This window comes from Coregonus lavaretus (genome assembly GCF_964263955.1).
Source record: "Coregonus lavaretus genome assembly, chromosome: 9".
NCBI classification, from domain to species: domain Eukaryota; kingdom Metazoa; phylum Chordata; class Actinopteri; order Salmoniformes; family Salmonidae; genus Coregonus; species Coregonus lavaretus.
This window is the reverse complement of record NC_139996.1, coordinates 3361753-3383649: the sequence shown is the minus strand read 5'-3', so window position 1 is coordinate 3383649 and position 21897 is coordinate 3361753. Positions and strand designations below refer to the sequence as shown.

Below are 21897 nucleotides of genomic sequence, written 5' to 3'. Positions count from 1 at the left end.
TACATTTGTTTTACAACTTGGCATGTAATATGGTCTAAATCAAAGGCCCAAGCTGTTATGAAGGGCTGTTAGTTACCTTCCAGTGCAGGGATCTGACTGGAGCACGTTCCTGAGGGATTCCTGCAGGTCTTCATACAGGGGTCTCCACACGGCTGATAATGCCACTCACACTCACCAATAGGGTTGTAGAAATCACAGAACAGAGCTGGGGAAATTAAAACATGTCACCAATAGGGTTGTAGAAATCACAGAACACAGCTGGGGAAATTAAAACATGTCACCAATAGGGTTGTAGAAATCACAGAACACAGCTGGGGAAATTAAAACATGTCACCAATAGGGTTGTAGAAATCACAGAACACAGCTGGGGAAATTAAAACATGTCACCAATAGGGTTGTAGAAATCACAGAACAGAGCTGGGGAAATTAAAACATGTCACCAATAGGGTTGTAGAAATCACAGAACACAGCTGGGGAAATTAAAACATGTCACCAATAGGGTTGTAGAAATCACAGAACACAGCTGGGGAAATTAAAACATGTTACATTTTAACCAGGGTCCCAAACGAGGAATGATTAAACAGTTACACATACAAATCAGTATTTCGCCCCAATAGCAAAAACAATCCCACCTATCCATCAATCAATTGTCCCACTCAAAGCAAATGACTCACGGCAGATATCTGGTGTTCTCCACCTGATACAAGCCCCTGCCTCGTTGCAGGCCTGGGCGTAGGCTGCTACAGCAGTACAGAAACATTCACAGTCTCCCCCAGTGTCACAGGCACACGAGTCCCTCACACAGGCATCATGGAATGGGGTGGGGTCCACCTTTTAGGAAGATGCATTTAGCCATCATTTATTTATTCAATGCATTGACTTGCTTGTTGAACAGACTACAGATGAACTCCTGATGATGATGATGATGCATTAACCATATTGACCCTGTGAAGTCTATAAACTCTTGTTGAAGCATTAACCATATTGACCCTGTGAAGTCTATGAACTCTTGTTGAAGCATTAACCATATTGACCCTGTGAAGTCTATGAACTCTTGTTGAAGCCTTAACTATATTATTGTACTTATGCACTGTCACTATGGCTGCGTTTACACAGGCAGTCCAATTCAGATATTTTACCAATTATTTGTATATCTGATACCTATCTGATCTTGTCCTTAATGTGTAAACAGCAACAACAACAAAAAAAAACATGGAATCTGATCTTTTGAGCTCTGATTTATACCACTTCCATATGTGGATCTCAAACCTGATTCAAACCCGATTCTCCATGCGACCTGCTCAGATCTGATGTTTTTTTCTCTAGTGGGGGTTTTGCACATGACCTGCCATTACCATGACAACCACCCCAAAATGTAAAAGACAGGAAATAAGCATTGCATCTTTGTGCTAAAGATATCTTCAGAGGCTACAACCTGAGGTTTCTTATATCTCCTAAATATACGTCAGACACTTCAAAACTTCATTCCTTATGATTTATTTTTTGACTGTATTTTTTTTTGCCATTTATGAAAGTGTTATTCAATGTGTTTCTATGGGCTACAGTAGTAAAGGCCAAATTCAATATTTTATCAAATATTTTTTATATATATTTTTTTGAAACCTAAAGGGGTCCTACATTTCTAAATCAAATAGCTAAATGATCAATGGTATGACCATCTTAAAACAATTCCATATGTTACCCCCCCAGAATGTATCTGCTGTACTCTCTATTGTATGTATAGGTTATGCAAATGAACGTATCTATATCTGTGTCTTTTTGTCTTTGTTTATTTGAGCTGCGCTACGTCAACTTCCTAACAACTTTGGTTGGTATGGCAATAAAGTGTTGAATCTATCTTGACTAGTATCTGCTGTTTACTGTACCTCTGAGTGGCAGGCTGCGAACACTTTACTGGTGATGATGCTGCAACGTTTCAGAGACCAGGACTCCCTGTATGATCTTAAAGCGCATGGGTTCTTTATGACATCAGCGTTGGGGCAACTAGTTGACACTTTCCAGCTGTTCCCAAACTCCAGAGCGTCAACAACCACTTCCTGGTTTCTGGACGTGAAGTCGTTCTTTCCATTACCGTCGTAGTTTCCACACAGACCACACACTTGGCCCTGGAAGGAGAGAACATGGTTAATATAACATCACATGTTTAATTATGAGTACACTCCCCTATTCCCTTTGATCAATTGCTAAACAAATATACAGTGCAGTCACTGGTTGAATATGTCCTATTCTAGTCACTCACCTGGAAAGTCGAGCTGAGTTTGATAAACAGGCTATTCTTCTTATCCCACATGAGGATCAGGCCATTTTCAGCCTCAACAACAACATACAGACCAATAGAGTGGACCTGGTATGGCACGTCTACCCCATTCTCTTGTTTGATCACTTTTACAGATTCATCTGCCAGTATGATCTCATTGTTCTGAAAGAAAGAAACAGAATGTGTTCATTTTATTGCTAATGTAAGACTAGTAGACAGGGTTACACTATCCAGGGTTACACTATCCAGGGTTACACTATCCAGGGTTACACTATCCAGGGTTACACTGTCCAGGGTTACACTATCCAGGGTTAAACTATCCAGGGTTACACTGTCCAGGGTTACACTATCCAGGGTTACACTATCCAGGGTTAAACTATCCAGGGTTACACTGTCCAGGGTTACACTATCCAGGGTTACACTATCCAGGGTTACACTGTCCAGGGTTACACTGTCCAGGGTTGCACTATCCAGGGTTGCACTATCCAGGGTTACACTATCCAGGGTTACACTGTCCAGGGTTACACTGTCCAGGGTTACACTGTCCAGGGTTACACTGTCCAGGGTTACACTATCCAGGGTTACACTGTCCAGGGTTACACTATCCAGGGTTACACTGTCCAGGGTTACACTATCCAGGGTTACACTATCCAGGGTTACACTATCCAGGGTTACACTGTCCAGGGTTACACTATCCAGGGTTACACTATCCAGGGTTACACTGTCCAGGGTTACACTATCCAGGGTTACACTATCCAGGGTTACACTATCCAGGGTTACACTGTCCAGGGTTACACTGTCCAGGGTTACACTGTCCAGGGTTACACTATCCAGGGTTACACTATCCAGGGTTACACTGTCCAGGGTTACACTATCCAGGGTTACACTGTCCAGGGTTACACTGTCCAGGGTTACACTGTCCAGGGTTACACTGTCCAGGGTTACACTGTCCAGGGTTACACTATCCAGGGTTACACTATCCAGGGTTACACTGTCCAGGGTTACACTGTCCAGGGTTACACTATCCAGGGTTACACTATCCAGGGTTACACTATCCAGGGTTACACTGTCCAGGGTTACACTATCCAGGGTTACACTATCCAGGGTTACACTAACCAGGGTTACAATGTGGTGGTGCTGGGTTTTACACTACCCAGTTTGTACACAGATACAACATGTCGATTTTAAATTCTAATGTAACAAATACATATGGGGGTTTTGTGCTGCTATCAATTCTGCTCGAAGACAATTCTAAGCAGGCACTCTGTCAGTCAATCTAGCCTGCTAGCAAAACGCATAGACTTCAGCAATGCAATTACTCTCGCTGCCACCGCCGTCGACATTGTGCCAAATGTCCGGACTTGTCTATTGCACCTTTAATGCATTCATGAAGCCGTTTATGAACAGCGGTTCCTACCCCCAAGAAGAGTTTGATGGCCTTGGAACAGGTGGTGCCAGTGGTTCCACAGGGAATGTTCTCCGTGATCACTCTAAAGGTACCGTTTGGATTGTTGCTGCAGTAATCCTGCAGGATGTATTAAAACACAGAATCAGAAAACCTTTACCGCTTAGTTATTATCATTACTTTATATTGATCAATAATTAGAAAATATGTGGACCGTACATAAAGTAGGGTTTTTATTAAAATACAAAATAAAATCAAAGTATTGTTCCTTAATCATAAATGCTAATGAGTATTGCCCTACCTGAGTAAGAGTGTATTCACAATCTCCATTGAAAGTGAACCTTTCCTCATCAAAAGTGATGAAATGCCCATCCCCATATATGGCACACATCCCATCACACTGGTTATTGGTACAATGCCATTTCCTCCCTTTGCAAGTGCTACAGTGATGCAAACATGATCACATGTCAAGATTTTAGAGGGAAACATTTGACACTTGTATTTGAAAATATCCAAAGAGGAAGAGGAGGGGCAGAAGCCGATGTTACCAGGTATTGCAGTCTACTTTGAGTGTCTGTCCAGGTTGGTAGTAGACTCCATTGTGAGAACAGGGACATAGGTCCTCCTCGATGCATCCTCCATTCCCATCAGACAGCAGACCAGCAGGACAAACACAGCCTGATACACAGTCTGCACTGATCTGGAACACACAATGAAATGACATGAAATAGGGAAGGACTGATATTTAAGTTGACAGTGTGCCTGTATGTCCCTGGGAATGACATGTGGGCATTATTTGTCAAATGGATCAATTGATCAAGTGTTTTTAAAGGACTTTTAAAGATGATCTCCTTGATGTTCATGGAGATCAGGTTCTCTGTAAACGTTACAGATGTCTGCTCAAACAGAAATCTTCTAAAAAGTCAATCTCAGTGCACCATCGGAGGATGTCGTTTGGATCCTGGGCCTAGCTATGTCTAAGGTTATAAATAATTTGATCAATCTGAGACTGTGGTAACATAACATTGTCCTTGTATGTTTTTATTAAAATGTGTTGTAAGGCATGTTTTTATTAAAACGTGTTGTAAGGCATGTTTTTATTAAACGTGTTGTAAGGCATGTTTTTATTCAAACGTGTTGTAAGGCATGTTTTTATTCAAATGTGTTGTAAGGCATGTTTTTATTCAAATGTGTTGTAAGGCATGTTTTTATTAAACGTGTTGTAAGGCATGTTTTTATTAAATGTGTTGTAAGGCATGTTTTTATTCAAACGTGTTGTAAGGCATGTTTTTATTCAAACGTGTTGTAAGACACGTTTTTATTAAACGTGTTGTAAGGCATGTTTTTATTAAACATGTTGTAAGGCATGTTTTTATTCAAACGTGTTGTAAGGCATGTTTTTATTAAAACGTGTTGTAAGGCATGTTTTTATTAAACGTGTTGTAAGGCATGTTTTTATTCAAACGTGTTGTAAGGCATGTTTTTATTCAAATGTGTTGTAAGGCATGTTTTTATTCAAATGTGTTGTAAGGCATGTTTTTATTAAACGTGTTGTAAGGCATGTTTTTATTAAATGTGTTGTAAGGCATGTTTTTATTCAAACGTGTTGTAAGGCATGTTTTTATTCAAACGTGTTGTAAGACACGTTTTTATTAAACGTGTTGTAAGGCATGTTTTTATTAAACATGTTGTAAGGCATGTTTTTATTCAAACGTGTTGTAAGGCATGTTTTTATTCAAATGTGTTGTAAGGCATGTTTTTATTCAAATGTGTTGTAAGGCATATTTTTATTAAACGTGTTGTAAGGCATGTTTTTATTAAATGTGTTGTAAGGCATGTTTTTATTCAAACGTGTTGTAAGGCATGTTTTTATTCAAACGTGTTGTAAGACACGTTTTTATTAAACGTGTTGTAAGGCATGTTTTTATTAAACATGTTGTAAGGCATGTTTTTATTAAACATGTTGTAAGGCATGTTTTTATTCAAACGTGTTGTAAGGCATGTTTTTATTCAAACGTGTTGTAAGACACGTTTTTATTAAACGTGTTGTAAGGCATGTTTTTATTAAACATGTTGTAAGGCATGTTTTTATTAAACATGTTGTAAGGCATGTTTTTATTCAAACGTGTTGTAAGGCATGTTTTTATTAAACGTGTTGTAAGGCATGTTTTTATTAAACGTGTTGTAAGGCGTGTTTTTATTAAACGTGTTGTAAGGCATGTTTTTATTAAACGTGTTGTAAGGCATGTTTTTATTAAACGTGTTGTAAGGCATGTTTTTATTAAACATGTTGTAAGGCATGTTTTTATTAAACATGTTGTAAGGCATGTTTTTATTCAAACGTGTTGTAAGGCATGTTTTTATTAAACGTGTTGTAAGGCATGTTTTTATTCAAACGTGTTGTAAGACACGTTTTTATTAAACGTGTTGTAAGGCATGTTTTTATTAAACATGTTGTAAGGCATGTTTTTATTCAAACGTGTTGTAAGGCATGTTTTTATTCAAATGTGTTGTAAGGCATGTTTTTATTCAAATGTGTTGTAAGGCATATTTTTATTAAACGTGTTGTAAGGCATGTTTTTATTAAATGTGTTGTAAGGCATGTTTTTATTCAAACGTGTTGTAAGGCATGTTTTTATTCAAACGTGTTGTAAGACACGTTTTTATTAAACGTGTTGTAAGGCATGTTTTTATTAAACATGTTGTAAGGCATGTTTTTATTAAACATGTTGTAAGGCATGTTTTTATTCAAACGTGTTGTAAGGCATGTTTTTATTAAACGTGTTGTAAGGCATGTTTTTATTAAACGTGTTGTAAGGCGTGTTTTTATTAAACGTGTTGTAAGGCATGTTTTTATTAAACGTGTTGTAAGGCATGTTTTTATTAAACGTGTTGTAAGGCATGTTTTTATTAAACGTGTTGTAAGGCATGTTTTTATTAAACGTGTTGTAAGGCATGTCCCATTGTAGACTTACACATTGACTGTCTAGTGTTTGACAGCTCTTCTGGCACTCTGAGCCCTTGGCTCCGGGCCCTGCACTGGAGCAGTTGAAGAAACCCATTGGTTCTTCACAGGCTGTAGGGAACAAAAGTAGGCTTTATACGTTAGTAGGGACTCAACTTCCTAGTTCATGACTCAACTATAGAGTCTTGGTTGTGAAGTGATTTGCTGTATTTGGCAAATAAAGATGTGTTTCCGAATTTCGTCGTACTCACATGAATGTTTTTGTTCTCCAACACAGCTTAATTTCCCATGTCTGCATGAGCTGGGTGGTTAAGAGGGGTACAAGAGGAGGGGGTTAAGCATGGTTTAGCATGCCTCTTGCAGTAAACCAAGACTTGAGAAGAAGACAGTCGATTTCTAAATATTTGAATAGAGCCACGACAAAGAAGACCATCTGATTTTCTGAGATTTTCTTTCACATGCCAAGCAAGTCCTCACCAAGTAGCCCCATAGATCCTGGTGGCCTCTCCAGGGGGTACTACCGTGCCTCCATAGTAGCAGGAGCAGAGTGAGGCAGGGACACAGTCTCCCTGGTCATTCAGGTAGGTTCCCTCTGCACAGCCACAGCCATCCACAGGCACATGGTCTAACTGTTCAATTCAATTAAAAAATGTTATTTTATCCCTGAGGGGAAATTACTTTGGGCATGTCTGCAACTACAACAACAACATACACAACAACAACAAGACAACAACAGCAAAACCACAACAAAGACAACAACAACATACACAACAACAAGACAACAACAACATACACAACAACAACAACAACAACAAGACAACAACACACACAACAACAAGAACATACACAACAACAACAACAACAACAAGACAACAACAATCTTAGACACCAAGACATTAATAAAATGAATAATAATAATAATATTAAATAAATAAAAGTCATAGAAATGAGATGTCCATGTGAATGTACCTGGCAGGTAAAGTCTGGCTGGCTCAGTGAACGACAGGTGCGGTCACAGCTGGTCATGGTGTAGTCATAGACCATTGTGTCGGGGCAGAGAGAGGTGTACTTCCCTGTGGAAACAGTATGGTGATTCAACATTTCATTATATGTTTTGGGGTATTTCTTTTATTTTGTTTTAAAATAAGAGGGTAAACCCTGAACACTGTGGGTAAATAGGAGGGGAAACCCTGAACACTGTGGGTAAATAGGAGGGGAAACCCTGAACACAGTGGGTTAATATAAAGGGGAAACCCTGAACACAGTGGGTTAATATAAGGGGAAACCCTGAACACAGTGGGTTAATATAAGGGGAAACCCTGAACACAGTGGGTTAATATAAAGGGGAAACCCTGAACACAGTGGGTTACTATAAAGGGAAACCCTGAACACAGTGGGTTAATATAAGGGGAAACCCTGAACACAGTGGGTAAATATAAGTAGAAACCCTTCATTCATTCATTAATTCATTTTGGGGGTTCTCTGATGTTTATCTTACCACAGGTGGTGTTTCTCCATCCACTGAGCAGGACACCTGCAGCAGCACATGCACGGACATAGGAGGAGACCGCAGCACACATGCACTCCTCACTCCTCTCACAGTTACAGCTGTCATATAGGCAGATCTATAGGGAGAGAAGAAGAAGAAGAAGAAGAAGAAGAAGAAGAAGAAGAAGAAGAAGAAGAAGAAGAAGAAGAAGAAGAAGAAGAAGAAGAAGAAGAAGAAGAAGAAGAAGAAGAAGAAGAAGAAGAAGAAGAAGAAGAAGAAGAAGAAGAAGGAGAAGAAGAAGAAGGAGAAGGAGAAGGAGAAATAGAAGATAGTTCAGTTATGTGATGTGTTAATGAAGAAAACTACTGTTTTCTGAAATCACACACAAGCACAGGACAATACTATTTGAAAACATCTTGAAAAATCTGATGACATGTTTTGAGATCTACATTAGGTTACATTTAGTAATACATTAAAATGATACATTTTAATATAGAACTTCTTGAATGATAGAGCTTTGGGATAACTCTGTAATTAAAGAGCATTTGACAAATTAAAATCATCATACTTACTTCCTTGTAGTACTTTGGGTTGATCTCAGTGTGGCATTGGGAAAATATTCCTGCAGGATCTGACAGCATCGAGCACCAGTGCTTGGCATATCTCTCTGTAAAACATATGAGATATGAGCAACATTTAACATTTAAGCACAAAGTACAAAGAGTTTTTATCTAGGCTTTACTGTGCATCTCAGTAGACATACGTAAGTGTCATCCCCAAAAAGTGTCCCAAGGCCTTGATAAAGGCTCTCTACGCCGAAACATAAGCAAACAATACAAATGTTTAGTTAGAAAATAAACTCTGATCTATGCACAGAGTGATCCTTTTTCTACCACTGGGGTAGAGTGATCCTTTTTCTACCACTGGGGTAGAGTGGCCTTTTTTTGACCCCAGATGGATGGATTATCTTGGCAAAGGAGAAATGCTCACTGACAGGGATTTAAACAAATTTGTGCACCAAATTTAAGAGAAATACGTTTTTGTGTTTATGGAACATTTCTGGGATCTTTTATTTCAGCTCATGAAACATGGGACCAACACTTGTCATGTTTTGCGTTTATATTTTGTTCAGTGTATATACTTTGGGGTATTTTGGAAATTCTCCCGCGACCCTTTTTTCATATCAGGCGACCCCACAATGGTTCACGACCCCTAGTTTGAGAACCGCTGCATTAGACATACGTTAGTGTTTTTAAAGAGGTCGAAGGAGTACCGTTCTCTACACTCAGACTGCATGGGATCTCAAAGCTCTGTGTCACATCAGGGCAGCTTGCTTTGGTCTTCCACGTGTTGGCGAACGTCACAGCGGTTCCTTCCACCAGTCCATTGATGGTTCTGAAGTCGTCAGCTTGGACGCTGTTAAAGTCTCCGCAAAGACCTGGATAAGAGGTACAAAACAATATAACAGATTCATTAAAGTGGTTAAAACTAACATTGACTAAAGATGCAATGCATCAAGTATTGTTAGTTTATTAATAATTGTTTCAGATGAGGTTTGACTGAAACCCCCCCCAAACAAGTGGTATTTTACAATAACAATAGTTTGACAACCAATCAGCTTTTATAATAACAATGCATGGGATTTATATAGCGCTTTTCAAAGACCCAAAGACGCTTATCTTCCACGAAGACGTTGAATGAACTGAGAGAAACATACCCTGGGTTTGTTCCTTGTGGGAGCTGCTAGCTATGATGTAGACCTGCATTATAGGAGTTAGCTGGACCTCTAGACGCAGCCCATAAGAGGTATGCACAACGATGTAGAACGTAGAGGGCTGAAAGATTGTTACATTCGCTGTGGAAAATATACACAAGTTCTAGTCACAATCTGGTGGACCATTAACTTTTAGCTCCCCCGTTGTGTTGTGGGATGCTATTGGTGTTACATGATGCTAAGAAAAAAGAGACAATTCAATGGGTGACATGTCTGGTGGGTTTCAAACAGAAGTTTATACTGATTCATGACAAAAATAAAATAGACAGATATCACATTTCTGTATCCCTTTTCTCAAGTTGCCATCAAGCAGTAACTCACCCATGAAAAGCGGCAACTGAGAAAACATCTTGTTGACAAAGACCCTTCCACTGGCCTTGATGACGACCGAGAGACTCCCCTGGTGATCAATCAATCAATCAATCAATTTTATTTTATATAGCCCTTCTTACATCAGCTAATATCTCGAAGTGCTGTACAGAAACCCAGCCTAAAACCCCAAACAGCTAGTAATGCAGGTGTAGAAGCAATTCCAAATGTTCCTCACTGAAAAACAATGAAAATAATTGGAATTGGGATTTCAGTTTACTGCCTGAATTGACTGGAATTGAAATAGAATTGGCCCTGAAGTGGTGATAAGAGTTACTGGCAGCAGGAGAAGTCTCAACGTTGAGCTTTTTTTCTCTAAACATATACAACATGGTTTGATGTTGATGTATTTTAATATGACACTATCAGGTGGGTGTGTCACTGCAGAGAGGCTAACTTACCTTGGACTCTGGAATCACCAGGGTCACAGCCTTTAGGCAGGTCTCAGTGTCCGTATTTCCACATTTCACTATGTCACCCAGGACTGTGAAAGCAGTGTTGTTGGTTTGCTGGGGACAATTGGCACAAGGTATGACAGTAAAGTTAAGGAAACTCATTTTTTTTTTAACACACTACTTACTACTTGCATACTTTCAGTTCTAGGGAATTACAGTTCCTTCAGAATGTATTCACACCCCTTGACTTATTCTGCATTTTGTTGTCTTACAACCTGAATATAATAATAATAAGAAGAAGAAGAAGAAGAAGAAGAAAATAAAATAAAATAAAAAAGGGATATTCAATGTCTGCTTTTTAAATTTGTACCCATCTACCAATAGGTGCCCTTCTTTGCGAGGCATTGGAAAACCTCCCTGGTCTTTGTGGTTGAACCTGTGTTTAAATTGACTGCACGACTGAGGGACCTTACAGATAATTGTATGTGTGGGGTACAGAGATGAGGTAGTCATTCAAAAATCATGTTAAACACTATTATTGCACACAGAGTGAGTCCATGCAATATATTATGTGACTTGTTAAGCACATTTTTACTCCTGAACTTAAGGTTTGCCATAATAAAGGGGTTGAATACTTATTGACTCGACATTTCAGCTTTTTCTTTTAATGTTTTTTTTGAAAAACATAATTCCACTTTGACATTATGGGATATTGTGTGTAGGCCAGTGACAAAAAAAACACACTATTTAATCAATTTTTAATTCAGGCTGTTACACAACAAAATGTGGAAAAGGTCAAGGGGTGTGAATGAAGGCAGTGTATATTATGGTGCAACTTGATAGAAAAGTTAGATATTATTTCTGAGATGAATATGGATAGTGATAACAATGGTACGTATATGCACCGCCAATCTATGCCGGATGTGGCCCGCTCATGGGCCAGTACATGTTCGCTAGCGAGTCAGGAGTTAAATCTACTAAACATACAGTATGCATTAGTATGGAGTCATATTAGTGCCAACTGAAATGGAGTCTGAATTGAATAATGTCTATTAAGAAATCAAATTTGTATTCAATATTTCTGTTGGCACTAATATCACTCCATACGTTAGTTTAGATCCCTACCTTGGACATACAGCGGGAGCAGTCTCCATACGTTAGTTTAGATCCCTACCTTGGGACATACAGCGGGAGCAGTCTCCATACGTTAGTTTAGATCCCTACCTTGGACATACAGCGGGAGCAGTCTCCATACGTTAGTTTAGATCCCTACCTTGGACAGGACATATGAGCAGTCTCCATACGTTAGTTTAGATCCCTACCTTGGACAGGACATATGAGCAGTCTCCATACGTTAGTTTAGATCCCTACCTTGGACATACAGCGGGAGCAGTCTCCATACGTTAGTTTAGATCCATACCTTGGACATACAGTGGGAGCAGTCTCCATACGTTAGTTTAGATCCCTACCTTGGACATACAGCGGGAGCAGTCTCCATACGTTAGTTTAGATCCATACCTTGGACATACAGTGGGAGCAGTCTCCATACGTTAGTTTAGATCCCTACCTTGGACATACAGCGGGAGCAGTCTCCATACGTTAGTTTAGATCCCTACCTTGGACATACAGCGGGAGCAGTCTCCATACGTTAGTTTAGATCCCTACCTTGGACAGGACATATGAGCAGTCTCCATACGTTAGTTTAGATCCATACCTTGGACATACAGCGGGAGCAGTCTCCATACGTTAGTTTAGATCCCTACCTTGGACATACAGCGGGAGCAGTCTCCATACGTTAGTTTAGATCCCTACCTTGGACATACAGCGGGAGCAGTCTCCATACGTTAGTTTAGATCCCTACCTTGGACATACAGCGGGAGCAGTCTCCATACGTTAGTTTAGATCCCTACCTTGGACATACAGCGGGAGCAGTCTCCATACGTTAGTTTAGATCCCTACCTTGGACATACAGCGGGAGCAGTCTCCATACGTTAGTTTAGATCCCTACCTTGGACATACAGCGGGAGCAGTCTCCATACGTTAGTTTAGATCCCTACCTTGGACATACAGCGGGAGCAGTCTCCATACGTTAGTTTAGATCCCTACCTTGGACATACAGCGGGAGCAGTCTCCATACGTTAGTTTAGATCCCTACCTTGGACATACAGCGGGAGCAGTCTCCATACGTTAGTTTAGATCCCTACCTTGGACAGGACATATGAGCAGTCTCCATACGTTAGTTTAGATCCCTACCTTGGACAGGACATATGAGCAGTCTCCATACGTTAGTTTAGATCCCTACCTTGGACAGGACATATGAGCAGTCTCCATACGTTAGTTTAGATCCCTACCTTGGACAGGACATATGAGCAGTCTCCATACGTTAGTTTAGATCCCTACCTTGGACAGGACATATGAGCAGTCTCCATGGAAGGTGTAGTCTTTCCCATCATAGGTGGTGATGTGGGAACCTCCCACTATGGAGCAGGTAGCTGGACAATCTAGATCTGTACAACTCCACTGGCCTTGGTTACAGGTACTAATGGAGAGAGACAGTCAGTTTAGCCTACAGCACACACACATAGACACACACGCACACATCCAGCTCAACACACACGCACACATCCAGCTCAACACATCCAGCTCAACACATCCGGCTCAATACACACGCACACATCCAGCTCAACACACACGCACACATCCAGCTCAACACACACGCACACATCCAGCTCAACACACACGCACACATCCAGCTCAACACATCCAGCTCAACACATCCGGCTCAACACATCCGGCTCAACATATCCGGCTCAACACATCCGGCTCGACACATCCGGCTCGACACATCCGGCTCGACACATCCGGCTCGACACATCCGGCTCGACACATCCGGCTCGACACATCCGGCTCGACACATCCGGCTCGACACATCCGGCTCGACACATCCGGCTCGACACATCCGGCTCAACACATCCGGCTCAACACATCCAGCTCAACACATCCGGCTCAACACATCCGGCTCGCACACATCCGACTCGACACATCCGGCTCAACACATCCGGCTCAACACACACAATAATTTAGTGTATATAAATACAGTGCAGCTCTTACCATGTATGGCATGTTCTTGAGAATGATTGTCCAGGCTGGTAAGACTGTCCGTTGTGGAGACAAGAGCACTGGTTCACAGCTACACAGCCAGTCAGATTGAGGTCATCAAACACGGTTCCTATGAGAAAGGCATTCAATACATTTAGTCACCTGGTTCCATAAATTACATTCAATACATTTAGTCACCTGGTTCCATAAATTACATTCAATACATTTAGTCACCTGGTTCCATAAATTACATTCAATACATTTAGTCACCTGGTTCCATAAATTACATTCAATACATTTAGTCACCTGATCCCATAAATTACAATAAGTACATTTAGTCACCTGGTTCCATAAATGACATTAAATACATTTAGTCACCTTGTTCCATGAATGAAATTAAATACATTTATTCACCTGGTTCCATAAATGACATTAAATACATTTAGTCACCTGATAATAATAACTTGACCAATCAGATTCACGGGCACAAAGCACATAATCTAGCAAAGCGCGTGCCGCTCCACTGTCCTCCGATATTTGTTTAGCCAACATGATAACACATCACTCCCGACATACACAAGCAAGAACCCTTGACAGAAATGCTGCAGCAGCCTCCACCTAAACTATAGGGGAAGAAAATGGGACTATTTCTCAGTCTGATCAACTAGACGACTGATAACAACTGCAGCCTCTAGCTGCATAGGCCACAGCCAATGTCCCCTCCTGCCCTCTGGCCAGGGGAAATATGTGGTAATGTTATGTAGCCAATGAGCCCTGTCCCCTCCTGCCCTCTGGCCAGGGGAAATATGTGGTAATGTTATGTAGCCAATTTATAGCCCATTTATTTGTTTCTAGAGAAAATGTGAATGTGATCAAATTCGGTTTAGGCTATATTCAAACTTGGGCTTGCTGGCTAGGCTCCCTTGATCTTTTAAATCCAAAATGATTAACTGAAATTAATCAAACAACACAATACTGAAGACATAAAAAGACTGTGTGAGTTACTTTGTAATTGCAGTTGCCTATACGATGCAAACCTGCATAAAGCAAGCTCCGCCCTGTGACTTCTATTGTCCAATTGCAGTGGTTGATGGGTAACGGAAAGTCGTTTTCAAACATATTTCATATTAAGTACAAGGTTGCTGCAGTTTGACAGGATTTTCATCCTCCCTAGGGCCAGGAGTTTTTCCAGAATTTCTTTAAAACCATGTGCCCTGTTTAGAAAATATCTGCATACCAAAGCAGCAGGTAGCCTATTGGTTAAGAGCATTGGGCCAGTAACTGAAAGGTCAATGGTTTGAATCCCTGACCTGACTAGGTGAAAATCTGTCAGTGTGCCCTTGAGCAAGGCACTTAATTAACCCAAACTGCTCCTGTAAGTTGCTCTGGGGGCAGTTTGTAAAACATGTGGGTCCAAAATCACTGATGCATTGAAATTGGCATTAAACACTTAACCTTTGACTTGAGGACTCGAAACCCCAAATTAGGGAGCTGAGCTGTGGAACTTGGGACTTACCCATTATTACTTGGGACTTGACTCGAGACTCGAAAGTTAAGACTTGAGACTTGCAAAATTGTGACTTGATCCCATCTCTGTTAAAATCAGTGAGTGTGCAGTGCCGGCAGGGCAGAAGCATCCGTCGGTGAGATCACATTTGTATATTTTTTATTGCTACTTTAAAAAAGTTACATTGCTGACGTATGATGTTGTATTCACTCACTAACTGTAAGTCGCTCTGGATAAGAGCGTCTGCTAAATGACTAAAATGTTAAATGTAAATGATGTTGTATTCAGCTACTTTAAAATGGTTACATTGCTGACGTATGATGTTGTATTCTGTATATTAGTGCATGTACCGGCAGGGCAGAAGCATCCGTCGGTGCAGTGTTCCTCACAATGCTGGTTCCTCTCTGGGTTGGAGCAGGTATCAGTGCAGGGACTAGCACACTCCTGGTACTCCATGTTGAAAGGACACGTCTCCACTGCTCAACACAGACAAATAACCCTAATCAGAAATCTGTTTCCAAGTCTTCATTACTTCAGATTTTCACTTTAGTCTTTTATTGACATCAACTAAGTGGAAATTGGGATTTGCTCCTCAGTTTTCCGTCACGTAAATGTAAATACCAGCATCTCGAAGAAGAAGAAGACACTACAGATGACCCAAGGCAAAGCATTATTGGAAGAAGAAGAAGACACTACAGATGACCTAAGGCAAAGCATTATTGCATGACCAAAGTGTTTACTTTGAGTTCCAACAGAACTGTTCCAATACAAAGACAAAACAGATTTCCCTTACAGCAGAACTCCTCGGTCTTCCACTGTTTGGGTTTCCCCCCTGCGTGAGCACACTGGCGGGAGTACTCGGACATGGTGGGGCAAGCGCAGGTGGCACTGCTGCTACTGTTGCCACAGTGACACATGTCTGCTGCACAGGCCTTGATGAAAGAGTCTGTGGCAATCAGCTCCTTACAGCTACTGAAGGCAAGGCTGGTGAGAAGCTGCTCACAAAGTTCGGTCTGAAAAGGACGAAGAAGAAGAAGAAGAAGAAGAAGAAGAAGAAGAAGAAGAAGAAGAAGAAGAAGAAGAAGAAGAAGAAGAAGAAGAAGAAGAAGAAGAAGAAGAAGAAGAAGAAGAAGAAGAAGAAGAAGAAGAAGAAGAAGAAGAAGAAGAAGAAGAAGAAGAAGAAGAAGAAGAAGAAGAAGAAGAAGAAGAAGAAGAAGAAGAAGGAGAAGAAGGAGAAGAAGAAGAAGAATAATTACTAGAGGCAACATAGAGGGATTTTGTACTGATCAAATGTCAGCCATGAGGATGTTGATATTGATATTTCAACTGACATTCCAAGATCTTACAATCATGTTTAAATGTAATGAATACGAAATCTTAAATGTTCAGCTCAGCTCTAGACGTGTAAATACCTGGTCTTCACACTGCTCCTTGGGACCAGGGATTTCTGTACAGGTCTCTGTTGGGCCATTCATCTTCCAAAGATCACCATAGTCGATTATGTTGAGATGAGCATCTGTGGGAAAAGAAACAGAGTTTTATCTATCTCTGTCATCATGTGTTTTGTGTTTTTTGTAACGCTTTCTTAACATGGTAAAATACTTTAGGACCTGTTCCTAAGCCATAGATTGAACCCACACATTCATAAGCAGAACAGGAGCATAATCCGCCCCCCCCTAAGACATTTGGTGATTGTGTTTACCATTCTTAATGAACTCGTCATAAATCTGGACTCCGTTGAAGTCTCCACACAGCCCACACGTCTGATTCTGGAACTTTGAGTTCAGCTCCACCTATAAAACCAATGGAAGATGACTGAGGTTTAACGCATCGCTAATATGTCCATTTCACATACAGCCAGCTGTACATGCACCTACAGCAGTTCATATGAATTGACATTTCACATACAGCCAGCTGTACATGCACCTACAGCAGTTCATATGAATTGACATTTCACACACTTCATCATGAGTTGAGGCTGTTCTAGCCTGGGTACCAGGCTGTTTATGCTAACATTCCACTCCTTGTACCTGTGCTACAAGCATTTCGCTACACCCTCTCTAACTATCATGTTGTTAAAACCTTTTAAACTCTTATCATGTTGTTAAAACCTTTTAAACTCTTATCATGTTGTTAAAACCTTTTAAACTCTTATCATGTTGTTAAAACCTTTTAAACTCTCATCATGTTGTTAAAACCTTTTAAACTCTTATCATGTTAACGCAGTTAACGCCGTCTTCACACCATTCTCTGTTCCCACTCTTATCCCAACAGTTCCACTAACACTGATATGTTCCCACTCTTATCCCAACAGTTCCACTAACACTGATATGTTCCCACTCTTATCCCAACAGTTCCACTAACACTGATATGTTCCCACTCTTATCCCAACAGTTCCACTAACACTGATATGTTCCCACTCTTATCCCAACAGTTCCACTAACACTGATATGTTCCCACTCTTATCCCAACAGTTCCACTAACACTGATATGATCCCACTCTTATCCCAACAGTTCCACTAACACTGATAAGTTCCCACTCTTATCCCAACAGTTCCACTAACACTGATATGTTCCCACTCTTATCCCAACAGTTCCACTAACACTGATGTTGTTCTACATTCACTAGCTAACTATAGACCACGTTCATCAGGACCAGTATATTGCAGCAAAGCATCACATACATTTGACATTTAGCAGAGACTCTCATCCAGAGCGACTTACAATCAGTGCATTGAACCAAAGCAGGTAAAACAACCGCATATCACTGTAGTGTGACAGAAAACACATTGAAATTAGTAAAGCAGACTGAACACATACCCAGAGGGAATCATCTCCATTCCACATGACGACTAACCCCAGCTTGGCTGTGATCTTCACATAGGAAACGGTCCTCTCAATGAAGACGTTGAACTGACCAAATGGTATGGTGACCCTAGGGGAACAAAACAATACAGTGTTCATCAGAGGGAAGGGTTGGTATTCCAACAAGGGTCAACATTGTTCAACTAAACTTCAGAAAAAGAGTTTTACCTCTGAATGCTATACAATTCATGCTTTTAGATCACTGATCACTGATGAACCTCCCTGTTGCCCGTTGAAACTGACATTATGTAGATTATGTTAAAACAGCAAAAATAATTATGATCCAACACTACATCCATGATATTAATAAAAACAATTTTTAATGTATGAATTCTTTGTACAAAAGTAGCAACTGAATGCAATTGAAGCAAAAAATTAAAAAAAACTCTCCATTCGTTTTGTTTCCCTACAGTTGATAAGATTGATCTCTGAATAACATTAATTCCATTGGATGTAGTTAAGTGGTAACAAACCGCCTATAATTTGCTTCCTCTATTACAATTTATTTTACACTAAATTTAAGAGCCAATGGTTTTACACATCTAAGAGCCTTTGTTGACTGAACTGTGAACTCACTGTTTTCCGTTGACACTGACGTTACCATTGGCCAGTTCCACGAAGGTTCCATCCAGCTTCAAAGACACCTTAATAAATAAATAAAAAATAATAATAATACATTTTATTTGACAGATGCCTTTCAGGACATCTCAAGGTCACCTTACATTAAAATCATAGTGCAATTTAAAAAACCAATCAAAGGACTGATCCCAAAGGAATACCTTGGTTATGGTGGGCAGCCCGTCTACCTCTCCCCGCTGCAGCTGAACGTTGAAGGCCTCATAGCCGCTGCTGCTCTTACACAGCGACGTCAGCACGTGGTTACAGGTGTAGGGCAGCTGGAAGAAGTCTCCATCGTAGGTTTTGTAGTGGTAGTTACCCCATGTGCTGCAGACCTGCCCGTTATGAGTGGGACTCACTCCTGCTGCATGGGGGGAAATGTACTGTATAGTTGCACCATTCATGTCTGAATACGAGATGTATAATATAACAGTATAATATAGATATTTGAGTATTAGGTAACATATATGTAAAAAAAAGAATACCTGACAAGATTTGCAGTTTGGAATCATATAGACTCCCAATGGAAGTCATATCTGGAATCATAACTGGAAAAAGACAGGGAACAAGTCTTATTTAGCTTCTAGACCAGCTCCTCTTTAGTTCCTAAACTATGCTACATGAATTATCCTAAGGTGATATTAAATGGCATTTTATCATATCTTGTCTTATCTTTTCTTACCAGTCTCAGAATATGCAGCAGACAGTCCGAAGAGGAGAGCAATCCACGGCTTTACCCATTGGAGTGCCATGATGGTTCTTCTAACGATGTCCTCCTGGTCCACCTGAACAGGTAATCTACCTGCTCCTACTGATAATGTATGGCACCAGGTACCTGCTTTTAAACTACTACACTCAAGGAAGTACCTACACTCAGGGAAGCACCTTGATGATGCTGGGATAGTTGACTCTGTATTTAAGGAGGGGACTGATCAAACTTTAGGCGTTACCATTGTTATGTCTGTCTGTCAGAGATCAGATTAACTTCACTGTAAGTGACATTGGGTAATGTATTAAGCATAATAGTCCTTAGATCACTATCGATATTCCTGAGAAGTTGGTTGCGTCCCAAAAGTGTACCCTATTCCCTATATAATGACTGTACATAACATTAAGAATCCAGGTGAAAGCTATGATCCCTTATTGATGTCACTTGTTAAATCCACATCAGTCAGTGTAGATGAAGGGGAGGAGACAGTTTAAAGAATACATTTCAAGCCTTGAGACTATTGAGACATGGATTGTGTATGTGTGCCATTCAGAGGGTGAATGGGCAAGACAAAAGATTTAAGTGCCTTTGAACGGGGTATGGTAGCTGGTGCCAGGCGCACCGGTTTGTGTCAAGAACTTCAACGCTGCTGGGTTTTTCACGCTCAACAGTTTCCCGTGTGTATCAAGAATGGTCCACCACCCAAAGGACATCCAGCCAACTTGACACAACTGTGAGAAGCATTGGAGTCAACATGGGCCAGCATCCCTGTGGAACGCTTTCAACACCTTGTAGAGTCCATGACCCGACGACTTGAGGGTGTTCTGAGGGCAAAGGGGGGTGGGGAAGGGTGGGGAAGGGTGAGGAAGGGTGGGGAATGGTGGGGAAGGGGGGGGGAGGGGGGGGAGGGGGGGAAAGGGGGGGGGGGGGGGGGAAGGGTGGGGAAGGGTGGGGAAGGGGGGGGAAGGGGGGGGAAGGGTGCAACTCAATATCAGGAATGTTTTGTTCACTCAGTGTATAGTGCACTACTTTGGAACAGAGTCCTGGTATAGGGTATAGGGTATAGGGTATAGGGTATAGGGTATAGGGTATAGGGCATAGGGTATAGGGTATAGGGTATAGGGTATAGGGTATAGGGTATAGGGTATAGGGTATAGGGTATAGCGTATAGGGTATAGGGTATAGGGAATAGGGTATAGGGCATAGGGTATAGGGTATATGGTGTATGGTATAGGGTATAGGGAATAGGGTATAGGGTGCCATTTGGCGTTGATTACAGTAAACCCTTATGTAAACAATGATCAATGGAAAGACAGCTTTTACAGCAAACCAAGTGACGGGGCTGCCGTTTAGTTATTTTTCAAATGAAGGAGTGGGCCTTTGTATGACTAATTGATTATGCACTGTCCATCTGTTCACGCTGATCTTATGGTTTTACCTGCTTTTTAATATATTGTACGACATCACATTTTACGTATGTTCTGCATATGTACAAAGATGTTCAAATAAACCTTTAAAACCTGATGGGATGAACTTCTTTGAACTTCAGTGTTACACAATTCAATGGTGGTTTAGTACTTGTCCTGTTTCATGGCCTGTTCTTGGAAAAGAGGGATGATCGTTAGTGTTAGTCTGCTTCACAGCCAGGCCTCACCACAGGACCACAAAGTTATAGGCTCAATCCCAAATGGCTTCCTACTCCCTACGTAGTGCGCTACTCCCCATAGGGCTCTGGTCATGAGTAGTGCACTAGTTAGGGAATAGGGTGCAATTTGGGACACAAGCATAGATATCCTACAACTGTTCAAACACTGGGTTGTGTCTTCAGATTATTTGTTTTTGGTTGGAGGAAATTTTTTAACATCAACTCCACCACCCAGTCATTGCTAAATGCTCAGAGCTCTACTGAAGCATTAAATCATACAGGATATGACCAAATATTGACTTGGCAACTTATTTACAATTCCTCATCTGCTTTTGGTGACCATATCGTACAGTCACGCAGTAGAAGTTGACGGGTCTAGCTCAGTTCAATTATAATTCACTGAAATATTTCAGAACTATACTTGTACTAACAGGATGTCTGTTGTGTTAGAACAGAGTAGTGATACTTCAGAACAGAACAGAGTAGTGATACTTCAGATAGAACAGAGTAGTGATACTTCAGAACAGAGCAGAGTAGTGATACTTCAGAACAGACCAGAGTAGTGATACTTCAGATAGAACAGAGTAGTGATACTTCAGATAGAACAGAGTAGTGATACTTCAGATAGAACAGAGTAGTGATACTACAGAACAGAGCAGAGTAGTGATACTACAGATAGAACAGAGTAGTGATACTTCAGATAGACCAGAGTAGTGATACTTCAGATAGAACAGAGTAGTGATACTTCAGATAGACCAGAGTAGTGATACTTCAGATAG

The 21897-nt window shown here is 40.8% G+C and overlaps 1 protein-coding gene across 1 annotated transcript; it reads right to left on the bottom strand.

Moving 5' to 3' along the window:
• Positions 1 to 68: 68 nt before the first annotated feature.
• Positions 69 to 19168, bottom strand: LOC311134819 (mucin-2-like; the record flags this gene model as incomplete). Its single annotated transcript, XM_084168600.1, has 19 exons — positions 69 to 205; positions 675 to 831; positions 1887 to 2126; positions 2261 to 2440; positions 3696 to 3803; positions 7618 to 7721; positions 8147 to 8273; positions 8710 to 8804; positions 9411 to 9575; positions 9855 to 9972; positions 10682 to 10789; positions 13076 to 13152; positions 15632 to 15757; positions 16075 to 16294; positions 16694 to 16797; positions 16984 to 17074; positions 18102 to 18216; positions 18723 to 18790; positions 18926 to 19168. The coding sequence occupies 19 exons, from the start codon at positions 19166 to 19168 to the stop codon at positions 69 to 71; spliced, it is 2583 nt and encodes an 860-aa protein (XP_084024726.1).
• Between the last annotated feature and the right edge of the window lie 2729 nt (positions 19169 to 21897).